Raw genomic sequence first — 18,747 nt, 5'->3', positions numbered from 1 at the left:
AAGATCTACGTGATAGTTTTAATGTTTTAGTTAAAATGGTAATTGTGAGCATCAAGTCGAAGATAATCGGATCGAAGAAGTGTTCTTGTGCCATTTTTGTTGTCAGTTATATAATTTTAAGAAATATTTTTAACTATTGTTAAATATATGTTTAACTAGTATAGAAACTACTTTTTTAATATTGTAGAACATAATTAAAATAATTTAACTATAGCTTTTGATGTTAGAAAATTAAATAAAGTATTCAATATAACTCTGTATTATATAGAAACGGGAGAGAAAGAAGATAACGCACAATTATTTTGTTACTTTCAGTGTCTTTGAGTGTTTTGTTTTTGTATCTTTCAAATCCGATATTATAAATCTAATATTATAAGTATAAATGCGTGTATTTATATGGATGGATAGATGCATGTTTGTTTGAAGGTTTCATTGAATCTGAATGAAATTTGGCATGGATATAGAACATAGTCGGGAAGAACACATAGACTACTAATTAAGTTTTTTTAATCACACGCAGACGGAGTCTCGGGCAACAACTAGTATAGTATTTAATAATTAAATGATTAAACAGTTTTCAACATACGAGTAACATATCCTTAAACCGGAATCTACATATAAAAGAACATGCTAGAACATTTTAATGTCATATTATTCAACAAAATATTCTCTATTTTTCTTCTATTAATCTCATCAGATGTTTATCCTATACTAGCTTTTACCCGTGACTCCGTCCGCGCAGAATAAAAAAAATGCACACAAAATAAAAAAGTTCCTATGTCCGTCTCCTAGTTCTAAGCTACCTCCCCATCAATTTTCAGCTAAATCAGTTTGACCGATCTTGAGTTATAAATAGTGTAACTAACACGACTTTCTTTTATATATATAGATTAAAAACGTTATCTATATTTATGAAATATTGGGTAGCAAACATCGTATTTATTATACTTTCCTCAACAAATGCGTCGTGTGTAACCGTAAAACATATCAAAAAATATGGAGACGACATATAGTGGGTTTCTGAGATCAAAAGTCTTCGTTTAAAAAACACTGTTATCTCTGTTTTGTCAAAGTTTTTGATAGAGATGACGATATGTTTTATACAAAGATACTGGTCTCAGAAACTAACATATACAAACATAAATGTAGATTGTGTTGTTGTCAAAAAGATAACAAGGTACTTGCTGGTGACAGAAAGATAAAAAAGTATAAGATCACGCTCGCCATTTTTGTTGCTGAAGTGTTGTGAATAAAGTATCTATGAGTTTTGACACTTTAAAAATAAAAACGGGAAGAAAGGCAAAGAAAGGTGAAAAGATATCTTTTGTATGTTCTAGTTCTAGCTATTTATAAAATAGTTCCAACAAAGAATTCACAATTTAAATATAGAACACGAAACAATTCTAGTGTTGTGCAAACTTACGAAACAGTCACTTTTTAGAGCAATTTTTTTCACAAATACGAACATAGCATATTGAGAGATGGGTCAAGACATAGCCTATAGCCTAAATAACACGTTGTATGTAAAGTACTTCAACTGTGTATAGAAATCTTATTTTTTACAGGAAATAAATGCGAAGGTTTGCTGTAAATGCTGTGTACAGAAATAAGAGCATCGGTGGCTCAGGGATTAAGCACTTGACTTGTAATCTGGGTTTGAATCCCGCCATGTACCAATGTGTTTTTCGATTTAAATATGTACATTTATCCGACGTTCGTACAGTGAAGGAAAACATCGTGATGCAACCCGCACATATGTGTGAAATCGCGGGAGAAAAAGACGTTGACGCGTCTCGCCACCCGTCACGTTTCCGTCTCCTGAAATGACGAAAAGTGGATTGCGGAGGTTCATTTGACCACACCAAATGGAGATCCGTGATCTCTGCCTATCCCTCTATGTTACAGGCGTGATTATGTATTGTATAAATACGTCGGCTTTGATGTATTTGTTACTACATCACTCTTTTCAAAATTTTATATTAGGCCTGATGATGAATAATGTTTGTCTGCTTCTTATTCTTTTTCTAGAATATCTTAATATTTAACTTTGATCACTTATCATTTCAAATGTTTACAGACATTATATAAAAAAGTATATTTTTATCTCTGGTTATTCCCCACTATTGCTTGAGTAATCTAGAATCGCAGTAATTTTCTTATTTATTTAATAACTATCTGTCGCCGGCGACTCCGTTCGCGCGTAATTAAAAAATAATTAGTAGCCTATGTGATCTTCCTGACTATGTTCCATATTTGTGCCAAATTTCATCAAGATTTGTTGACCTGTTCCGGAGATACCTACAAACAAATATTCATCCATCGATCCATCTAAACATTCACATTATTATTTATAATATTATTAAGATACTTAACGTAAGCAAATGTTAGTTTTAATATTAACACGATTGCAGAAAATTGAGTCAAGCTGCAAATAGATAAGATTTAATGTAACAATTCTCTGAATAAATAAAGGATTTAAACAAAGTGATTTATGATTTAATTAGTTATACCATATTTATTATAATGGAAAAGGAAAACAAACTTTACTCTTATCTTACTTATATCATAAATGCGAAAGTTTAGATCGATGTTTCTTAGAAGTTCTCGATCAGTCCAACGGATCTTGATGAAATTTGGCACATATGCAGAACATAGTCTGGAAAAACACGTACTTATAAGGTTTTTTTTTAATCTCGCGCTGACGGAGTCGCGTGCAAAAGCTAGTAAAATAATAAATAGGAGCGTTATCGGTGGCTCAGGAGTAAAGTAGTTGAATTGTAATTAGCAGGTCCTGGGTTCGAAACCCGCCATGTACCAATGTGTTTTTCGATTTAGATTTACAAACGTACATTTATCCGATGTTCTTAGGGTGAAAAAACATTATGATGCAATCTGCACATATCTGCGAAGAAATTCAAAGTTATGTGTGAAATCAACCCGCACTTTGCCAGCATGGTTAACTCTTGCCTAGTCACCCCTAACTTAGGGTAGACTCCGAGCCCCTCAGTGGGGACATGTAGTGAGCTGATGGTGAATAAAATATAGATCCGTTTATTGACATACAAACTGCCGTACCCGGAGACATTCATGGTAGGTCCTTAGTGTAGGTTTAGTGAAAGAAAGAGGGATTATTTGAGTAATCATAAAGCTAAGTGGCTGTGAGGCTACATAAACTTTTTGACCCTTATATTTAAGTGTTCTAACTATTGGAGCATTTTTCTAGGACTTCTTTTGATATTAACAAAATTATTTAACATTCTTTTACTCTTTATAAGGAAGAACACCATTTTCATCATAAAATTGTGGACTTACATAAAATTTACAAAACAATATTTTAGATTTTAAACTTTTAATTATTTTTTTACATTTAATATTAGTCACAGGTTAGTTCTTACTGACAAGATGGTAATGTGACAAGCATGACGTGGGTATAAAAGTATGTCATAAGCTTATGTTTTTGGAACGAAGTTCCTTATCGCGCGTTGTGAAAGGGGGCTAGACGGAAAAAATTCTTACGAAAAGTTGTCACGACACTTTTTGCTATAGTAAGTATGTTAACGACGAATGAGCGCTACTTCACCATGGCAACGACGTGACAATATATAACGAAAGTTCATAGAAATAAAATGTACTTCTTGTGAAGACTTAAGTTTTTTATTCATAGAATAAACATTGGTTCCTTCACTAATTAATTGAAAGGAACTTCGTTCCATCCGGGTGTCCCAACACACCTCTCAAGTTTTATTTTTTTAAATGACTTTGTAATTTGAATGAAAGTATATTCGATTCCATTATGTTGACTTCCTATAAACAACTGAATCCATTTAGACGAGTAAGGTGTCTTTTGTAATGTCCTCGGTAAATCGTGTCTTTTTGTTTTTTTTTGTAACAAATCGTGTTTGTTTTATTCCAGCAACATGGGTCTACTAGAATTCGAAGAGTGGTCGAATCAGGACTTATTTTCTGGTCGATCTCGCATGTGCTCCAAACTGCACGGCTTGACCCCTGGTCAACGACGAGTCTGTCGGCGGTACCAGGACCACATGCCTGCGGTGGGGGCTGGTGCAAAGCAAGGCATCACTGAATGTCAGTACCAATTCAGAAGTCGACGGTGGAACTGCACGGTGACCGGTGATGAAACAGTGTTCGGACCTTTGACGTTGATTGGTGAGTTTTTGTAACCACTGCTTGAATACACGTACAAAAAAAAACATCTTAAGGTTGTCCCTCTCATTCCTTTTGGAAAAACAGGCTTAATTTTTAGTTCTGGTAAAAAAATTAATCTAATATATAAAATTCTCGTGTCACAGTTTTCGTTCCCGTACTCCTCCGAAACGGCTTGACCGATTCTCATGAAATTTTGTGAGCATATTCAGTAGGTCTGAGAATCGGCCAACATCTATTTTTCATTTTTTGATGTGAAACATCTATAGGATCACTTGTAAACCGAATTGTTGGCGTGGCGACGCTTGCCGTGGCGACGGGTCCCCACGCCATATATATATATATATATATATATAATTATTTATATAATTAAATATATATATATATATAATATATATATATTTATTTATTTAATTATAATATTTAATATTTTATGCATATTACTTGTACACACACGATGTTTCACATCTGCCAAACGTCACATGACGGCTCACAAGTTTTTTTTTCTAACTGCGCGCGGACGGAGTCGCGGGCGGCAACTAGTAATAAATAATATTATAGTTAACGGTTCATTTGGTGTATGGATTGTTGTTTGGTGGTGATTTATTTATTATTTTGTTTTTTTTTGTTGTATTTTTCACAAAGACAAGGTTCGATTGGAACGGCAAAGTACCAGGACTTCATAGAATTACTAGAACTATAACAAAAATGTCGATACAAATTAATGTCATGGACAAAAATAATCTAAAGATAATCCTATTGGAAGAATGAAATAACAAAATGCTCAATAAATTGACTAAAGGAATTACTGGTCCGGAACAATTGCGTATAAAACTGAATAACTGTGTCATAAACATGGATAAGATATTCGTTTCCTCTTTACGACACAAACTGCTTACTTATTTTTATTCTTTATTTATTTTATTGCGTTCTTCTTGGATTTATTTCTGCTTCTATTTTGGATAATATTCTTTTAACGAAAATATTAAAATAATTTTATGTGACGAATTTTAAGAACTAAAAAAATGATAATAAAAAGATGTGTACCAGGAACGTGCCAAATTAAAATGTATGTACATAGATACCTTTGATGTAAATTTAAACTTTACAAAAGGGTAATTTTTCATAAAGACGCCACAGCGAACGGTCTTAAATCTTTGCTACCAACGTGGTCCCCAACGGGGACATGTCTGACAGATTTATAGCTCTTTACCTCCTTAGCCACAAATCTTTTACACATACCACGACAAAGATATATTTCCTAGTCCAAGAGAATATCTATTTAAAGGTTAAAGTTTATAGTTTAATCTAGACTCGCCGTCTCTTTTAATCTCTAGGTTTTAAACAGTTTTTCAATTACATTTTAACTTAAACATTACACTTACTAGATGCATTATAGTTATTTAGTCTATAATGCACTTTGTAATCGATCATAATTAACGGAATTTTTTAATTATTTACTTTAGTCAATTGATGGGCATGTTTGCTAATTTATAAAAAATGTCATGTTTATTTTGTTATTCACCAAAGTTAAATCGATTTTCACGTTCATTACCGTTTGAAGGTGAAAGGAATCACGGACTTAACCTTGAAAGAAAATATTCTGAGTCATGTAAATGCGAAAAATCGCGACATCTATCGGTGAAAAACTGTAAAATCCTGTTAGTAATTTTAGTTAACTGTGATACGTTTGTTTTTAATTTGCTACAATTAAAATGAAATCAAATTAAATTAATCTTTTGTTTCCTTTGTGGCGGACTTTGACAACTTAAAGTTTTAGATGAACTGTACTAGGAAAACATAAAATTTATAAACATGTTAGTGTTACAAATTGCGTTACAATTTGCTAGCGGTTACATATATTTTATGTTATCCTTGTGTTAGCTGTAACCAATACCAGGTATGTTACAAGTTACGTCATCTATATATCTATAAAATAAAATTGGTGTGTCTGTATGTAATATAGAATAAAATTATATTTTTACACATGACATATTTGCGTAGGTGGTAACAAAAAACAATTTTAAATTTTTTTGTATGTTTGTCCGCAAGACCATGTGAGTTTCGGGTAATCTCCGGAACAAGTAGGTCGATTTTGACGGGACTTGCACGGAAGGTAGCTGATGCAAGCGGGCATATTATAGACTATTTTTTTAATAATTTTACGCTGACGAAGTCGCGGGCAACCGCTAGTAATTAATAGAAAGGACGTATTGTTTTTGAGGGGAAGAATTATATCTCGTAAGTCCGACGAAAAAAGATTTTACTTACTCACTATATTATTTTAACAGCATCAAGAGAGACAGCGTTTACAAACGCGATAACCTCAGCGGGTGTATCTCTGGCGATATCACGCGCGTGTCGGGACGGCCGGCTGGCGAGCTGTGGCTGCAGTCGTGCAGCCCGGCCTAAGAACCTGCACGATGACTGGGTGTGGGGCGGCTGTGGAGACAATCTGCAGTATGGATACAAGTAAGTACTTTATCACAGAAAGAGATTATGGGTAGACACATCTCACTTGCTTCTAAATTACTAGTCGAATATTCCGGGTACTTTTATAATAGTTTTTCCTGTAATGTATGTGCAGTGTGTTCTATTTTTACTGTCTGTTCTATTCTATATGTACTATTTTTACTAAATTACATGACCTATTTTGAAGAGTGATGTGTTTCGATTCATATTTTACCTACTTTTTCGAAGAGATGTGATCGGCTTTATTAATAACTAGCTTTTACCCGCGACTCCGTCCGCGCGGAATAAAAAGTAATAAAAAAAACGGGGTAAAAATTATCCTATGTCCTTTTCCTGGTCCTAAGCTACCTGCCCACCAATTTTCAGTCAAATCGATTCAGCCGTTCTTGAGTTATAAATGGTGTAACTAACACGACTTTCTTTTATATATATAGATATAGATAGATTTTTTCATTATCCGTTGCTATTATTTCTATTGAAACGAATCACATGTATGTGTGTGTATTATATAGCTATCTCAGTTCTCCGAATTTCATTTACTGTTTCAGGTTTGGTAACCCCAAACAGTTATTGCGTCCTGGTACTTTAGATAAATTGCGGCAGGTGGAGAATGTCTTCTTGGAAGGAGAAAAAAAAAACTTTTTTTCACTTCAATCCATAACAACTTATGTTACCCTGGTACATGTTTTCATATTATGCTACGTGGAAAATGGCGATCATCTTTTATATTTCATACAGTTATGTTATGTTACCCTAGTAGTCGTGAGTCAGTTATGTTAGTTAGGTAACATTTTCTTTCGTTTTTGGAACGAAACGGGAGATTTGTCTTTGACGTTTGGCAAATAGGACCAAAAAATTTCGTATACTAACTGGGACCAAATTTCGTTGCCAAACGAGAACAAAACTTTTCTTCTTATTCGTTGATTCTAAATAAAAACGAAAATGAATCGTTGATAAAGTTTTTTCAATTAAGTTTAATTTCCTCCATCCCTGCCAAGTCCATAAATTTCCACAAAAACACGAAATTTTCTGCATATTTTGTTGTAAGGTATCAGGATAACATAATGGAAAAGATAGCGCTCGAACGTTTCACGTGAATTTTCTTGGAACACAAAACAACCTACAAATATCTATGTTTGTTTGCAATTTTTACCTTATCCAACACGAAATAAGTTACAAAATTGCTTGAATTAGTATGGTTAGCAACGGATCAGCGGGGTCACCGCTGAAAATTCACGTTGGAGGTTGTTTTACTAGGGGATCAAAACAGTTGAGGAGGGTACTGTAGTTAACATTTATTTGTCAATTTTACAAGTGACGAAAAACAAGTATTGACGTAGTCACACACGATGTATGAAGTAGAAGAAAGAAGAAATATTTTCATAAAGAAATATTTACTATTTAAAATTCGTAACTTTAACTGAACTTATTTACATTACCACAATATGGTGATGAAAATTTAGTTTCTAGTTTTCCTTTATTTCCACGGAATTTCCACTAGTACTTACAAGTTATAATAGCCTAGTACTTGTGAGTGCAATGTCTCGGAAAAATCAACGCACCTGTTCGTGCGTAACAAAAATGAAGTACTAGTTAGACCTAAAAAGTTTCAATTCAAGTTTACTAACAAAAAATATTCCATTTAAAACGTTGTTCATTAATTAACTAATTATCAAGTTAACTTAAAAAGTTAAACGGTTAACAAGCTAATTTATTAACGGTTCAAACTCAAAATCACAATTTATTAAAAAAAATATCTCTGTTTTCCATGTGTCATTTTTACTGTTTTTCACTGACGTTTTTTCACTGAAGAAGTGTCAGGTGCCATTCACCTGCTCTCTTCTTACCTGGTGAACCAGGGTATCAAAGGTGGAGTGGAGTACCATTTACCTCTAACGCACACAACTGCAATAGTACCTGTAAAGCGAGAAGAAGCGAAAAGAGACTGTTTATCTCTTTCTGACTCACGATTTACGCATGTCTGTAAACCTGAATCAACGTTTACCTGAAAATACGTTTTCACGTGGAGTTACTTCCTCGTGCTTTATTGTTTCCTAGTACTCAGGTAAAATGTAAGACAGGTGAGGTTTACCTGTGCCAGATCTTTTGCTACACCTATCATCGTATAAAAAACATTCATTGAAAAATTTATATTTACGAATACGATTCTTAAAAACGCTAAACGTTTAAAACTTTGAAGGTTCACAAACACAAAATTATCTGTTTGTTAAAAAAAATAAAAAATTTTATAACAAAAAATCATTTTCCTTTTTTTTTCTTATTAATTTAACCTCAGCTATCAAGGTAACGTCACGCCTATCAAACATGGCGATAGACAGGTCTTCTACTAGGCTTCCATAAACCTCTACCAATACGGATTTTAGAATGTAATGTGGCTCACAAAGCGAGTGATAATTCGTGGTCCAGTTTAAACCTTCCATAGAATATTAATAAATTAAAAAGTTGAAATGTCAAATTTGTAATTTTTTGATAGACAAACGTAAAATGATTTATGCAAACACTGAACCATAAATTATAAAAAAACAGTCAACTTTAATAACTTGTTTTTACATTTTGTTACATCAATGACAATGTTAAATTCAATTTGATAATATTTTCGTTTCCATATCCGATTTACGTAAGTTCCTTTGTACGAAGTTTTTGTACCGAGTTGCGTCCGCTACGTAGTTACCGTAGCAACGTAGAAGACCTCCTACGGATTGCTACGTGCCTAGTACGTTTTCACGTACTGAAAGGGTGGCTCTGCTGAAACTTAAATTAAAATTAAAAATACTATTTAAATTTTTTCCTTAAACAATATTAAACAAGGAAAATATTTTGGAGTTGTTTTTTACCCAATCTACTCTCCCACAATAATATTTCATGTATTTTCGAATTTTAAAGCTAATTTTTCGATTTGAAATCTCGAAGTCCAATCTTAAAAACTATAGAATGTAGAGTGTAGAGCTATGCCAGGGTCAGTTCAGTTCAGTTTCTTGATTATGACTGACTGTGTGCCAGGGTCAAGGACTGTATTTTAAAACCGTACGGTTTATTTACTCGCGTGTTTTTGCTGTGCCTATTCCCTTTTTGCAATAACAAAGGAATGCACAACACTGGTTACATAACGACTACAGTGGACCGCAATGGAAACTTTTTTCATAATGACCGTATAACCTGTACGGAATTGATGTCTTGGATTTTAAACTTTATCTATTAAGGGGTAACGTTGCAAATTGTGTAGCTGTATATTAGTTAGCAACGAGTCAGCACTTAGCTCTGAAAATCGAGGTTTTATTACCAGGAGAGCAGGAATATTAGGGAATAGGACTGGTAATGAAAATTCCGTTTTCAGAGGAAAAGAGAAAAAACATCAATGAAGCATGCTACGTTCGGCCAATAGTCAAGCTTTGTACGAATGAAAATAATATTACGACCTCATAAAATGAAAGTACTAAACGAACACTTCCCATTTTTTTGTAAAAAATTATTTTTTATAACAAAAAAAAAACAGACAAGTATTTTAAATAAAAAATCTTTTCCAATATTTTGTCCATTTGAATTTTCTCCATTAGGAAAGCATAGACTTAAGGCGGTTGAAAAACGAATGGAATGCTGACATTAAAGGCGGGAATGGAACCCCTCCTACAAAGGAAAAACGTGAGCTTTCTCCGGAGAAGGAATTTTCCCGCATTTGGGTATTTTTCTTACTAGGGCAAAAGAAACCGTAAAGGGTTTGAAAGGCATTCCTTAAATATTTGAGATTCTTTCGTATTTCACGGATTACTTAAAAATATTTTTACTTAACTTTTTATTTCGTTTACGTAAATGAATGTTTATAATACACACATTTTGAAACCTTGTTATTTAAAAAAAATTGCTACAAACTTTTAATTTGATTTAAGACAAAAAGTATAAATAAGCTATAAATTAATTATTATTGTATTTTTAGTGGTAAGTAGTGATTAAAAAAATAACTTTTCTAACCACTACTTGTTGAATATTTTATATGAATGAACTTTTTTTAACAATTATTGTTATTTACACTATATTTCACTCATTTTCACTAAAACTTTTACCGACCTTTTTTCTCTTTCTAACTTTACCCGGCCGGATAACCCGCATTAATGCTGATTATCCGCGAAATTCTACCAGGCGAGCATATAATGAAGAGGGTTGCTAATCCGGTCTCCTTGATAGTATTTTATTTTGTTTACATTTGATTATTTTAATAAACGTAACGTTTTATTAACTATAGAGCTGTTTTTAAATTAAGAAGCCGATATCTCTTGTTTTAAAATAGGTCAATCACTATTTTATTTTTTACTTGCAAGTATGTATGTTTAGACAATACATAGATTCATAATTCGAAATATTTCCTTCTAAACACGTTATTTATAAATCGTTAATCACTTTTTACCTACCTTTTTTAATTACCTATGTATTATTTTGAATCAAATTAATCTAGTGTTAAAATTGGATACGTTTTAAAATACTTTTCCCACCTATTTTACTCAGAAAAATGAGATCATATCTTTTTTTTCGACACGAAGTCGTTATTATATTTTAAGTTTTGTTTAATACAAAATACGGTTGGTTTCTGACTGACACCCTGGTTGTGCTACGAATCAATAATTTCCTTGTAGCAAACCGTAGACAGTATCTACGAAGTATAACTATCTCTTTCCAATAGATCTTTCTTTTTTCATGACGTAGCTATGTACCAGGAGCAAAATCTAATAAAAGTTAAAGGCCTGTTGAAGATTTTATATGGTAACCTTTTGACTGGTTTTACGACACTGGCAATTCATAAAGTGTTATATTAAAACGTAAAAAATTATAAAGAGAGGCAAAAAGTCATACCATTATAGTACCTATAATACTTCGTAGTCTTCGTACTACTTTGTACTCCCTTTAATGGAAATTGCTTGATCGGATGAACTTGAAATTTGACACGGTTAAAGATAATATGGAGAAGAAGTGCATAAAGATATTTTTATACAAAATCATTAATTATAGAGATTTGATCTTTGTCAAAATAGTTCAAATAAGTGAATAATTCAGACTTTAAATATACTGATGATATTCTTTCAGGTTCACCGAAGGTTTTGTGGACATTCGTGAACGAGAGAGAAAGGTGAAGAGAGGCAGCCGGGAGCAAGGCAGACAACTGATGAATAGACATAACAATGAGGCTGGAAGACGGGTGAGATTCAGAATGGCACATTCGTTCAACATATTGCCAACCCTTTCTGCCAACCTTGAGAAAAATGTGATAACAATATGTTTTGTGTTTCGGCATTAAAAAAAAAAGTCTAAAAATAAATATTCCTAATACCAGTGGTAAACGCCAGCAACAACAACATCAGTTGCACGAATTGGCCGGCTCGCCCGGTGAAATACCACGACCACACAGAAGACAGGCGTCAAGTGGAAGCAATTCTGCGTTTTGTCTGATGAGTGTGGTGCCGGAGGCCTAATTTTAGTCCTCTTTCCCTTCCCACCCTTTTCTTATAAGGAAAGGATGGGAAGGGGAGGTGGATTTGATGGAGGAGGAGATGCATTGGAATGTCTCCTCCTTCGTCGATTGAGGGTTGGCAACGCATCTGCAATTGCAAATGTCTATGGGTAGCGGTCGCTTCGCCATTTCGGCGAATTCCTGTGGCCGCTTGCTCGTTTGCCACCTTGTCATATAAAAAAAAAATACCACTTTGACTATAATATGTAACTTAGCTGCTAGACTAATTTTTAATTATGTAGTGTCATTGGCGACGTAATCTTTCGTAGAGTGTCATGGTGTCATTGGGTTATATCAGCTTACCAGTCTTTCTTTTAAATTGTTTGTAAATAATTGTTTAGTTAGTTAATTAATAATAATTAATCCTATTAATTACTAATTAAAAATAATAATTTTTGTACTAGGCAGTCATAAAGAAGTCAAGGGTGACGTGTAAATGCCACGGCGTGTCGGGATCTTGCAGCCTCATTACGTGCTGGCAACAACTACCGTCGTTCAGAGAGATCGGTAAGTCTCTGTGGGTTTCCACTGCCGAAACATGTACAAAAACATATCATCCCTCTCATTCACTTTGAAATAATTAGAGACGACGAAATTAATATGATACATGTTACAATTTTTATAGTACGATTTCATAACAGAAAATTAAACCATTTGTCTTTTTACCATCTCTATTGTATTTAAAGGTCTCTTGGGCGAAAGTTAATTAGCCAATCCCTCCTGTCCTATGGTGCTCTGGTACATTATAATTAATTTCTACATTAAAATGAAACCTTTGTTCGCGGGAATAATATAATGATGGCCGTTATCATTAATGATTTCAGTCATTACAAGACTACATTTTGTTATAATTTGTGAATACAAAAGACGACCCATCCTCTTCTTGCGACTAAAATCATCAAGTAGTATTTGTTTGACAAAAGGCTTTTATGTGTGCGATCACTGATCTAAATGGATAGGCGGGGTTGTTTGAAAATGACAGTTTTTGTTTTTGTAACGAAGTTCCTTATCGTGCGTTGTGAAAGGGGCTAGACGGAAAAAATTATTACGAAAAGTTGTCACGACACTTTTTGCTATAGTAAGTATGTTAACGACGAATGAGCGCTACTTCACCATGGCAACGACGTGACAATATATAACGAAAACTCATACAAATAAAATGTACTTCTTGTGAAGACTTAAGTTTTTTATTCATAGAATAAACATTGGTTCCTTCACTAATTAATAGAAAGGAACTTCGTTCCATCGATGTTACGTAACAGTTACTACTATATATGTATATTATTCGAATATACACCACCAGCTACAAATCGCTACCATCAACGCCAAAATGGCGAAAATCTAATACTCACAAAATACCACGTCTTATAGCCAGTCCATTTATAGAGGTCAGTGTGTACGATAGATAATTTATAGGTAACTAGCTGTCGCCCGCGACTCCGTCCGGGCGCAGTTAAAAAAAAATGAAAAATAGATGTTGGCCGATTCTCAGACCTACTGAATATGCTCACAAAATTTCATGAGAATCGGTTAAGCCGTTTCGGAGGAGTACGGCGACGAAAACTGTGACACGAGAATTTTATATATTAGATACAAGCTATTTATGACGCTAATTACTAAATTAAAATTACAAATAAAAATATTTTAGTCCACAGTTCACTAAATGTCGTTTTACTATCTTCTTGTTTTTTGATATGTAGTAGTGATGCAACGGAAGTGTCTTACCGGAACCAGAAACGGAAACAGATGTCAAAAATAAATTTTAGCAGAAACGGAAACGGAAACGGATGCAGAAACAGAAGTGTAAATAATAAAAAAAATAATAATTTACAAAATTTTTTTTGGTAAAAACAGTTTGTACTCGTTTTTAATTTATTAAGGCATTGGATATCGGTGTCCTTTAGCCTTCAATATATGTATTTTTACTGTGCTGCAATAAGTTAAAATACGTTTTTTTTTTAATTTATTTTCAGGGAACAAAATTACACTATTTACAAATTAATGTTCGCCAAACATACATTCACTGCTGACCACTCGGATCCGAGTGAAACTGATTGTTTCAAACAGCAGCAGAAAATATTACGCGCTTAAATTCACGAAAAAGTACGTAAACAAACAAATGCGACAAGTGCCGAAAGGCCGCGCACGGACTGCGCGTCTCGCGCCGCGCATTTGGATCTCTCAGCCGTCGTAAAGTTCCGTTTTATCTCCGTTATAAAAGTTGCGGAAACAGAAGCAGAAACGGATGTTGAAAAGCACGCGGAACTTCCGCACTTGCGGAAACGGAAACAGACATCCGTTGCATCACTAATATGTAGTTTCTGTTTTTACCTGAATTGTTTAAATATATAATTTTCATCGAAAATATAAAAAAGATGTTCAATTTACTTCCTTTTAAAGAAATAAGATAAAGAATCTACTAAATTAGATGTATATACATTACCTTAAGCGAACTAAACTCATTCATTAATATAATTATAGGGTCTTTACCACTATAATGCTTTCTTTAAATTATGGAACTATTAACTAAACGCTCTTGGAATAGGGTGACTAATTTAACTTCTAACACAACATATATAAATTAAACATCTTTAAAAAGTGCACTAGAATGTAGCAATTTAACAAAGTAGGGCAAATGTTTAATAGCGCATTAATTTTATAGTAGGTCTCCACTGTCGAAATACATGTATGGCAACAATTTTACCATCCTTGTAGTTCTCACTGAAAAAAAAAACACATTGACTATTTTTCTTTTCACACAAGTTTTTTTTTTAACATTTAATGATGTTTTATTTATAGTTAACGATAATGATTTCCTGTCAATTTTACTATTTAGATAATGGAATGTCCACAACTTTTTTATTTTATGGCCACACTACACTAGCAGTTTTTGCCCATAGAAATTCCTTTAGTGGGCGTATGATAAACTAAGCCCACCCAAAATCTTTAGCATGAAGTTTATAATTAACTCACATTTTATATTGTTGTTATTACTATAATTCAGTTAATTTATAGATATTTTATAGCCTTAGAAAGATTATATTAAAAATTAATAACTATTTTTAATAAAATCACGTTTTTTTTTTTGTTTTATAAATTTTGTAAAATAACGTAAAACTACTTAAATAAAATATTAAACTCACAAACAAAACGTGCGTAAAATGTTTCATTAAAAAAAAGACATATTTTTTTAACTTATATAGGAACGGCTAAAACACTCACGTAGGTATATATGTCCGGTGTCGTCACCGTCTAGTTTCGAGCCCTTCGGGGGTCCTTCATCAGGGTGAGTGGGACTGTTATTATTTCGCGGACGCGGCCCGTCGCTCACTCACTCGAAACTATATAATGATAATAAGTTAATGAAATGTCTCACGAAAGTTTGAATAATTTAATCTTTTTTTAAATCGTTTGCAGCAGTTTCCATTCAGCCTGTACGGTAAATCGTTCACAGATTATAAATTTATTGTTTCCGAAGAATCTCTTACAACATACTCGCGTTAATTAAGTTGTGGTGAAGCATTTGTGGACTGTATAATTTCTTTTTAATGCCCGGAAACTGGAGATGCAGGTTTCACAATAATAAAACCTTTTATCTTACTTGGATGGCGCTTGGAGGATGACGAAAGAGCACTTTATTAAACAATCACTTTCCCTAATGTGTAGTCGACTGCGGGACCTTATGTCCGCACAGGTACGAGTCCCCGAGGCTACCGTTAGGGCTACAGAGTAACAGCCCTTTTCCTAAGTAGGTAGACCCCGTCGATATGATATTGATAGATGATTGAGTGATAGACGATAGACAATTTGGCCTCTCCGGCGTGCAGCCTCAATTAGCCAAAATTAAGCCTAATTCATTATATAAAAAGAAATCTTAACTCTATGTTATACAAAAAAAAACATGGCTTAAATCTACGTAACTATTCCACGTTTTGGAGCATTAAACTTTATATTTCGCTAATTTTCACTCGCGTCCCAAAACGTGGCGTTAGCTACTTATTTTCAGTTGTGCAAGATGTTGCGAACCGATGCTGCATCCCACGCTTTCTCCTAGCGGGATGCCACATGTGCGTCTGTCCTTTACTATTTTTAACTTAAAAATATTTCTCTAAACGTAGGTAAATATCTAATATTGAATCTAAATAATGACTGTCGACGTCAACATGTGATATAAATAAATATATTTATTAGCCATTAAATGCTTTTAACCGAACATTCTTATAATGAACTAATGTCGAGTACACGATCTGCCGACAAAAGGCGATTGGCCGAAAACGGTTCTTTGTGGCATCACAATATTTTGATTTTGCTTTTTTATTGTCTACGGTTTCATTATCGAACAAATTTAATCGGTTAATTTAAATAATTTGGGTGGTCTTATTTTTGAGAAATGAGCTACATGATATTGCTAAAATATTAATTTCATACTTTGAACTATGAACATTTTTTGTTTACTAGGTGATTATCTGAGAGATAAATATGAGGGCGCCACAGAAGTAAAAGTATCGAGACGCGGTAAACTACGACTTGGCAATCCACATTACAGTCTTCCCACTGCTAATGACTTGGTCTACTTAGAGGAATCGCCAAACTATTGTATCAAGAATGAAACACTCGTAAGTATAATGAAACAAATTCCCAGCCATAATTCTCTGAAATTAACTATTTGAGTAAAGTTAAATAACTAATACTTAATTGTTTACCGTAAGATTCTCTTTATTTTCTCATTTATATTTTTCATACAAAAATTAAAAGTGTAATTCTTATTATTAGTGTAACCGCTATGACCTCTTTAGTATGCAAACTCCTTGTCTACCAAAGAGGTCGAATACTTCAAACTTCAGAAGGATAACTACAGCTATTAAAATGTTATAAAGCAAAACTCAATTGTAGGGTTCCCCCGGCACAACAGGTCGTGCGTGTAACAGGACGTCGGCGGGTATGGACGGGTGTGCGCTGCTGTGTTGTGGCCGCGGCTACAACACTAAGAAAATCGTAATCCGGGAGCGCTGTGAGTGCAAGTTCCACTGGTGCTGCAGAGTTGATTGTAATACATGCGTACGGACAGTCGAATTATATACCTGCAAATAATGCGCCATGTTTTATCTGTATTAGTAGAAAAGTTTATAGAAAAAAAAGTAACTCTAGAAATATTCATCAGAAATGATTCGATTGCAGTAAATGTGCGATTATTATCAATTTCTAAACGTTTCAAATATCTCTTTTTCTCTAGGATTTTCAAAACCTCCAAATAGCATTTAAGTGATAAAAAAACATCGTTGTTAACATTATTTTTTTTAGAAACAGTGGTTTCTATGTAGGTCTCTTATTATGCTTTTAAATCTTCATTTTGATTTCGACAAAAACTGTTCGTGTATTGGAATATGTTCCCACCTATTTTAGTTTATTATTTAATTGTAAATATACTAGATTTTAGTCTTTAGTGTTAGCATTACTTGAGGCTAATTTATTTTTAAACAAAACTAATTTATTGCTTGAAGTATACAAATTGTAAATTACGATAATTAATTAACACCCTTCAAAAAGTGCTAAAAAATCAAATGTATTAAAACTTAAACCGAAGTCTGCTGTTTCATTTACCCTGGGTTTATATTAACCAAGTAAGATTAAATCGACGCCCCCACCGAATAAACCCGTAATAGGAAAAATCAAATTTTTCAGAAGCAAAAAACCGTATTTCTTTAATAACTTCATCAATAATAGAGGAGGGGACGCATAGGAAAGAGAAAAATCCTCTTTCTGTGCATCCTCTTCTCCGTTGATTAAAGGTAGGCAGCGCATCTGCATTTGCAGATGTCTATGGGCAACGGTCGCCTCGCTATTGCGGCGAAACCAGGTGGACGTTTGCTCGTTTGCCACCTTATGATATAAAAAAAAAAAAAAAAATATTGTACAAGAATCTTTTAGATATCATAACAAAGCTAATTTTTATAGTTTCATTGTATTTAATTTTTAATCATATATTCCGGGCTTATTCTGTGCTATGAAGGAAAAATGATAATACCGGAAATAAAAAAAAATCTGTTTCAATAATGACTCCGTAATTAACATTAAGAAAAATATAAAAAAAAATCACAACGGATCTTTAGATGCCGAATTCGACGGAAAAGCAAGAACCCGGTAAGAGTGCATTACAGGATTATTCGATGGGGGCGTAGAAATATAAATAAAAACTTAAGCAAGATACTTTCTTGGATAACTTAAATCATTTAAACACTAGATTGAAATAAATAATGATTATATAGATTATAATCGTGCGTGGCGCACTATTCAATCAAAACAAGTTTCTTATTTTATTGAGTTCAAAAATAAGTATTTCGAGGGGTGAAAGGTTATTTGTTTAAAGCGACATTTTTTGCGATATTGACGTATATATATTCGGAATCAGGCAATTTTCTGCGTCTTTTAATCTGCAAAATTGTGTCGATTTTATGATGTTTTAAAAATCAAGCTTAAGCCAATACAAATATCAATTGTCAATTAAGTCACTTTTTCTATCCCTTTATCAAAGTGTAGTGGTATTTAAGCAAAATAGCCTGCTTCAGTAATTTTAGCGCAACGTCGGATCAATC

The 18,747-nt window shown here is 33.4% G+C and overlaps 1 protein-coding gene across 1 annotated transcript; it reads left to right on the top strand.

Annotated features, from left to right (window-relative positions):
- The first annotated feature begins 1,282 nt into the window (after positions 1-1,282).
- LOC106721095 (protein Wnt-5b) lies at positions 1,283-17,245 on the top strand. The gene is made up of 7 exons (XM_045684312.1): positions 1,283-1,309; positions 3,914-4,167; positions 6,456-6,636; positions 11,731-11,842; positions 12,559-12,661; positions 16,613-16,770; positions 17,048-17,245. The coding sequence occupies exons 2-7, from the start codon at positions 3,918-3,920 to the stop codon at positions 17,243-17,245; spliced, it is 1,002 nt and encodes a 333-aa protein (XP_045540268.1). The 5' UTR covers positions 1,283-1,309; positions 3,914-3,917.
- The last annotated feature ends 1,502 nt before the right edge of the window (positions 17,246-18,747 follow it).

The sequence above is a fragment of the Papilio machaon genome, chromosome 25 (assembly GCF_912999745.1).
Source record: "Papilio machaon chromosome 25, ilPapMach1.1, whole genome shotgun sequence".
Lineage (NCBI taxonomy): Eukaryota > Metazoa > Arthropoda > Insecta > Lepidoptera > Papilionidae > Papilio > Papilio machaon.
The sequence above is the reverse complement of the archived record's forward strand: the minus strand, read 5'-3'. Positions and strand labels throughout refer to the sequence as shown.

What these genes read in the sequence shown, in the direction of transcription:
- LOC106721095 (XM_045684312.1), top strand. Translation starts at nt 3,918, where the DNA reads ATGGGTCTACTAGAATTCGAAGAGTGGTCGAATCAGGACTTATTTTCT. An exon ending in ACAATGAGGCTGGAAGACGG is followed by an intron (nt 11,843 to 12,558) that starts GTGAGATTCAGA and finishes TTTTTGTACTAG; the next exon opens with GCAGTCATAAAGAAGTCAAG. An exon ending in GTATCAAGAATGAAACACTC is followed by an intron (nt 16,771 to 17,047) that starts GTAAGTATAATG and finishes ACTCAATTGTAG; the next exon opens with GGTTCCCCCGGCACAACAGG.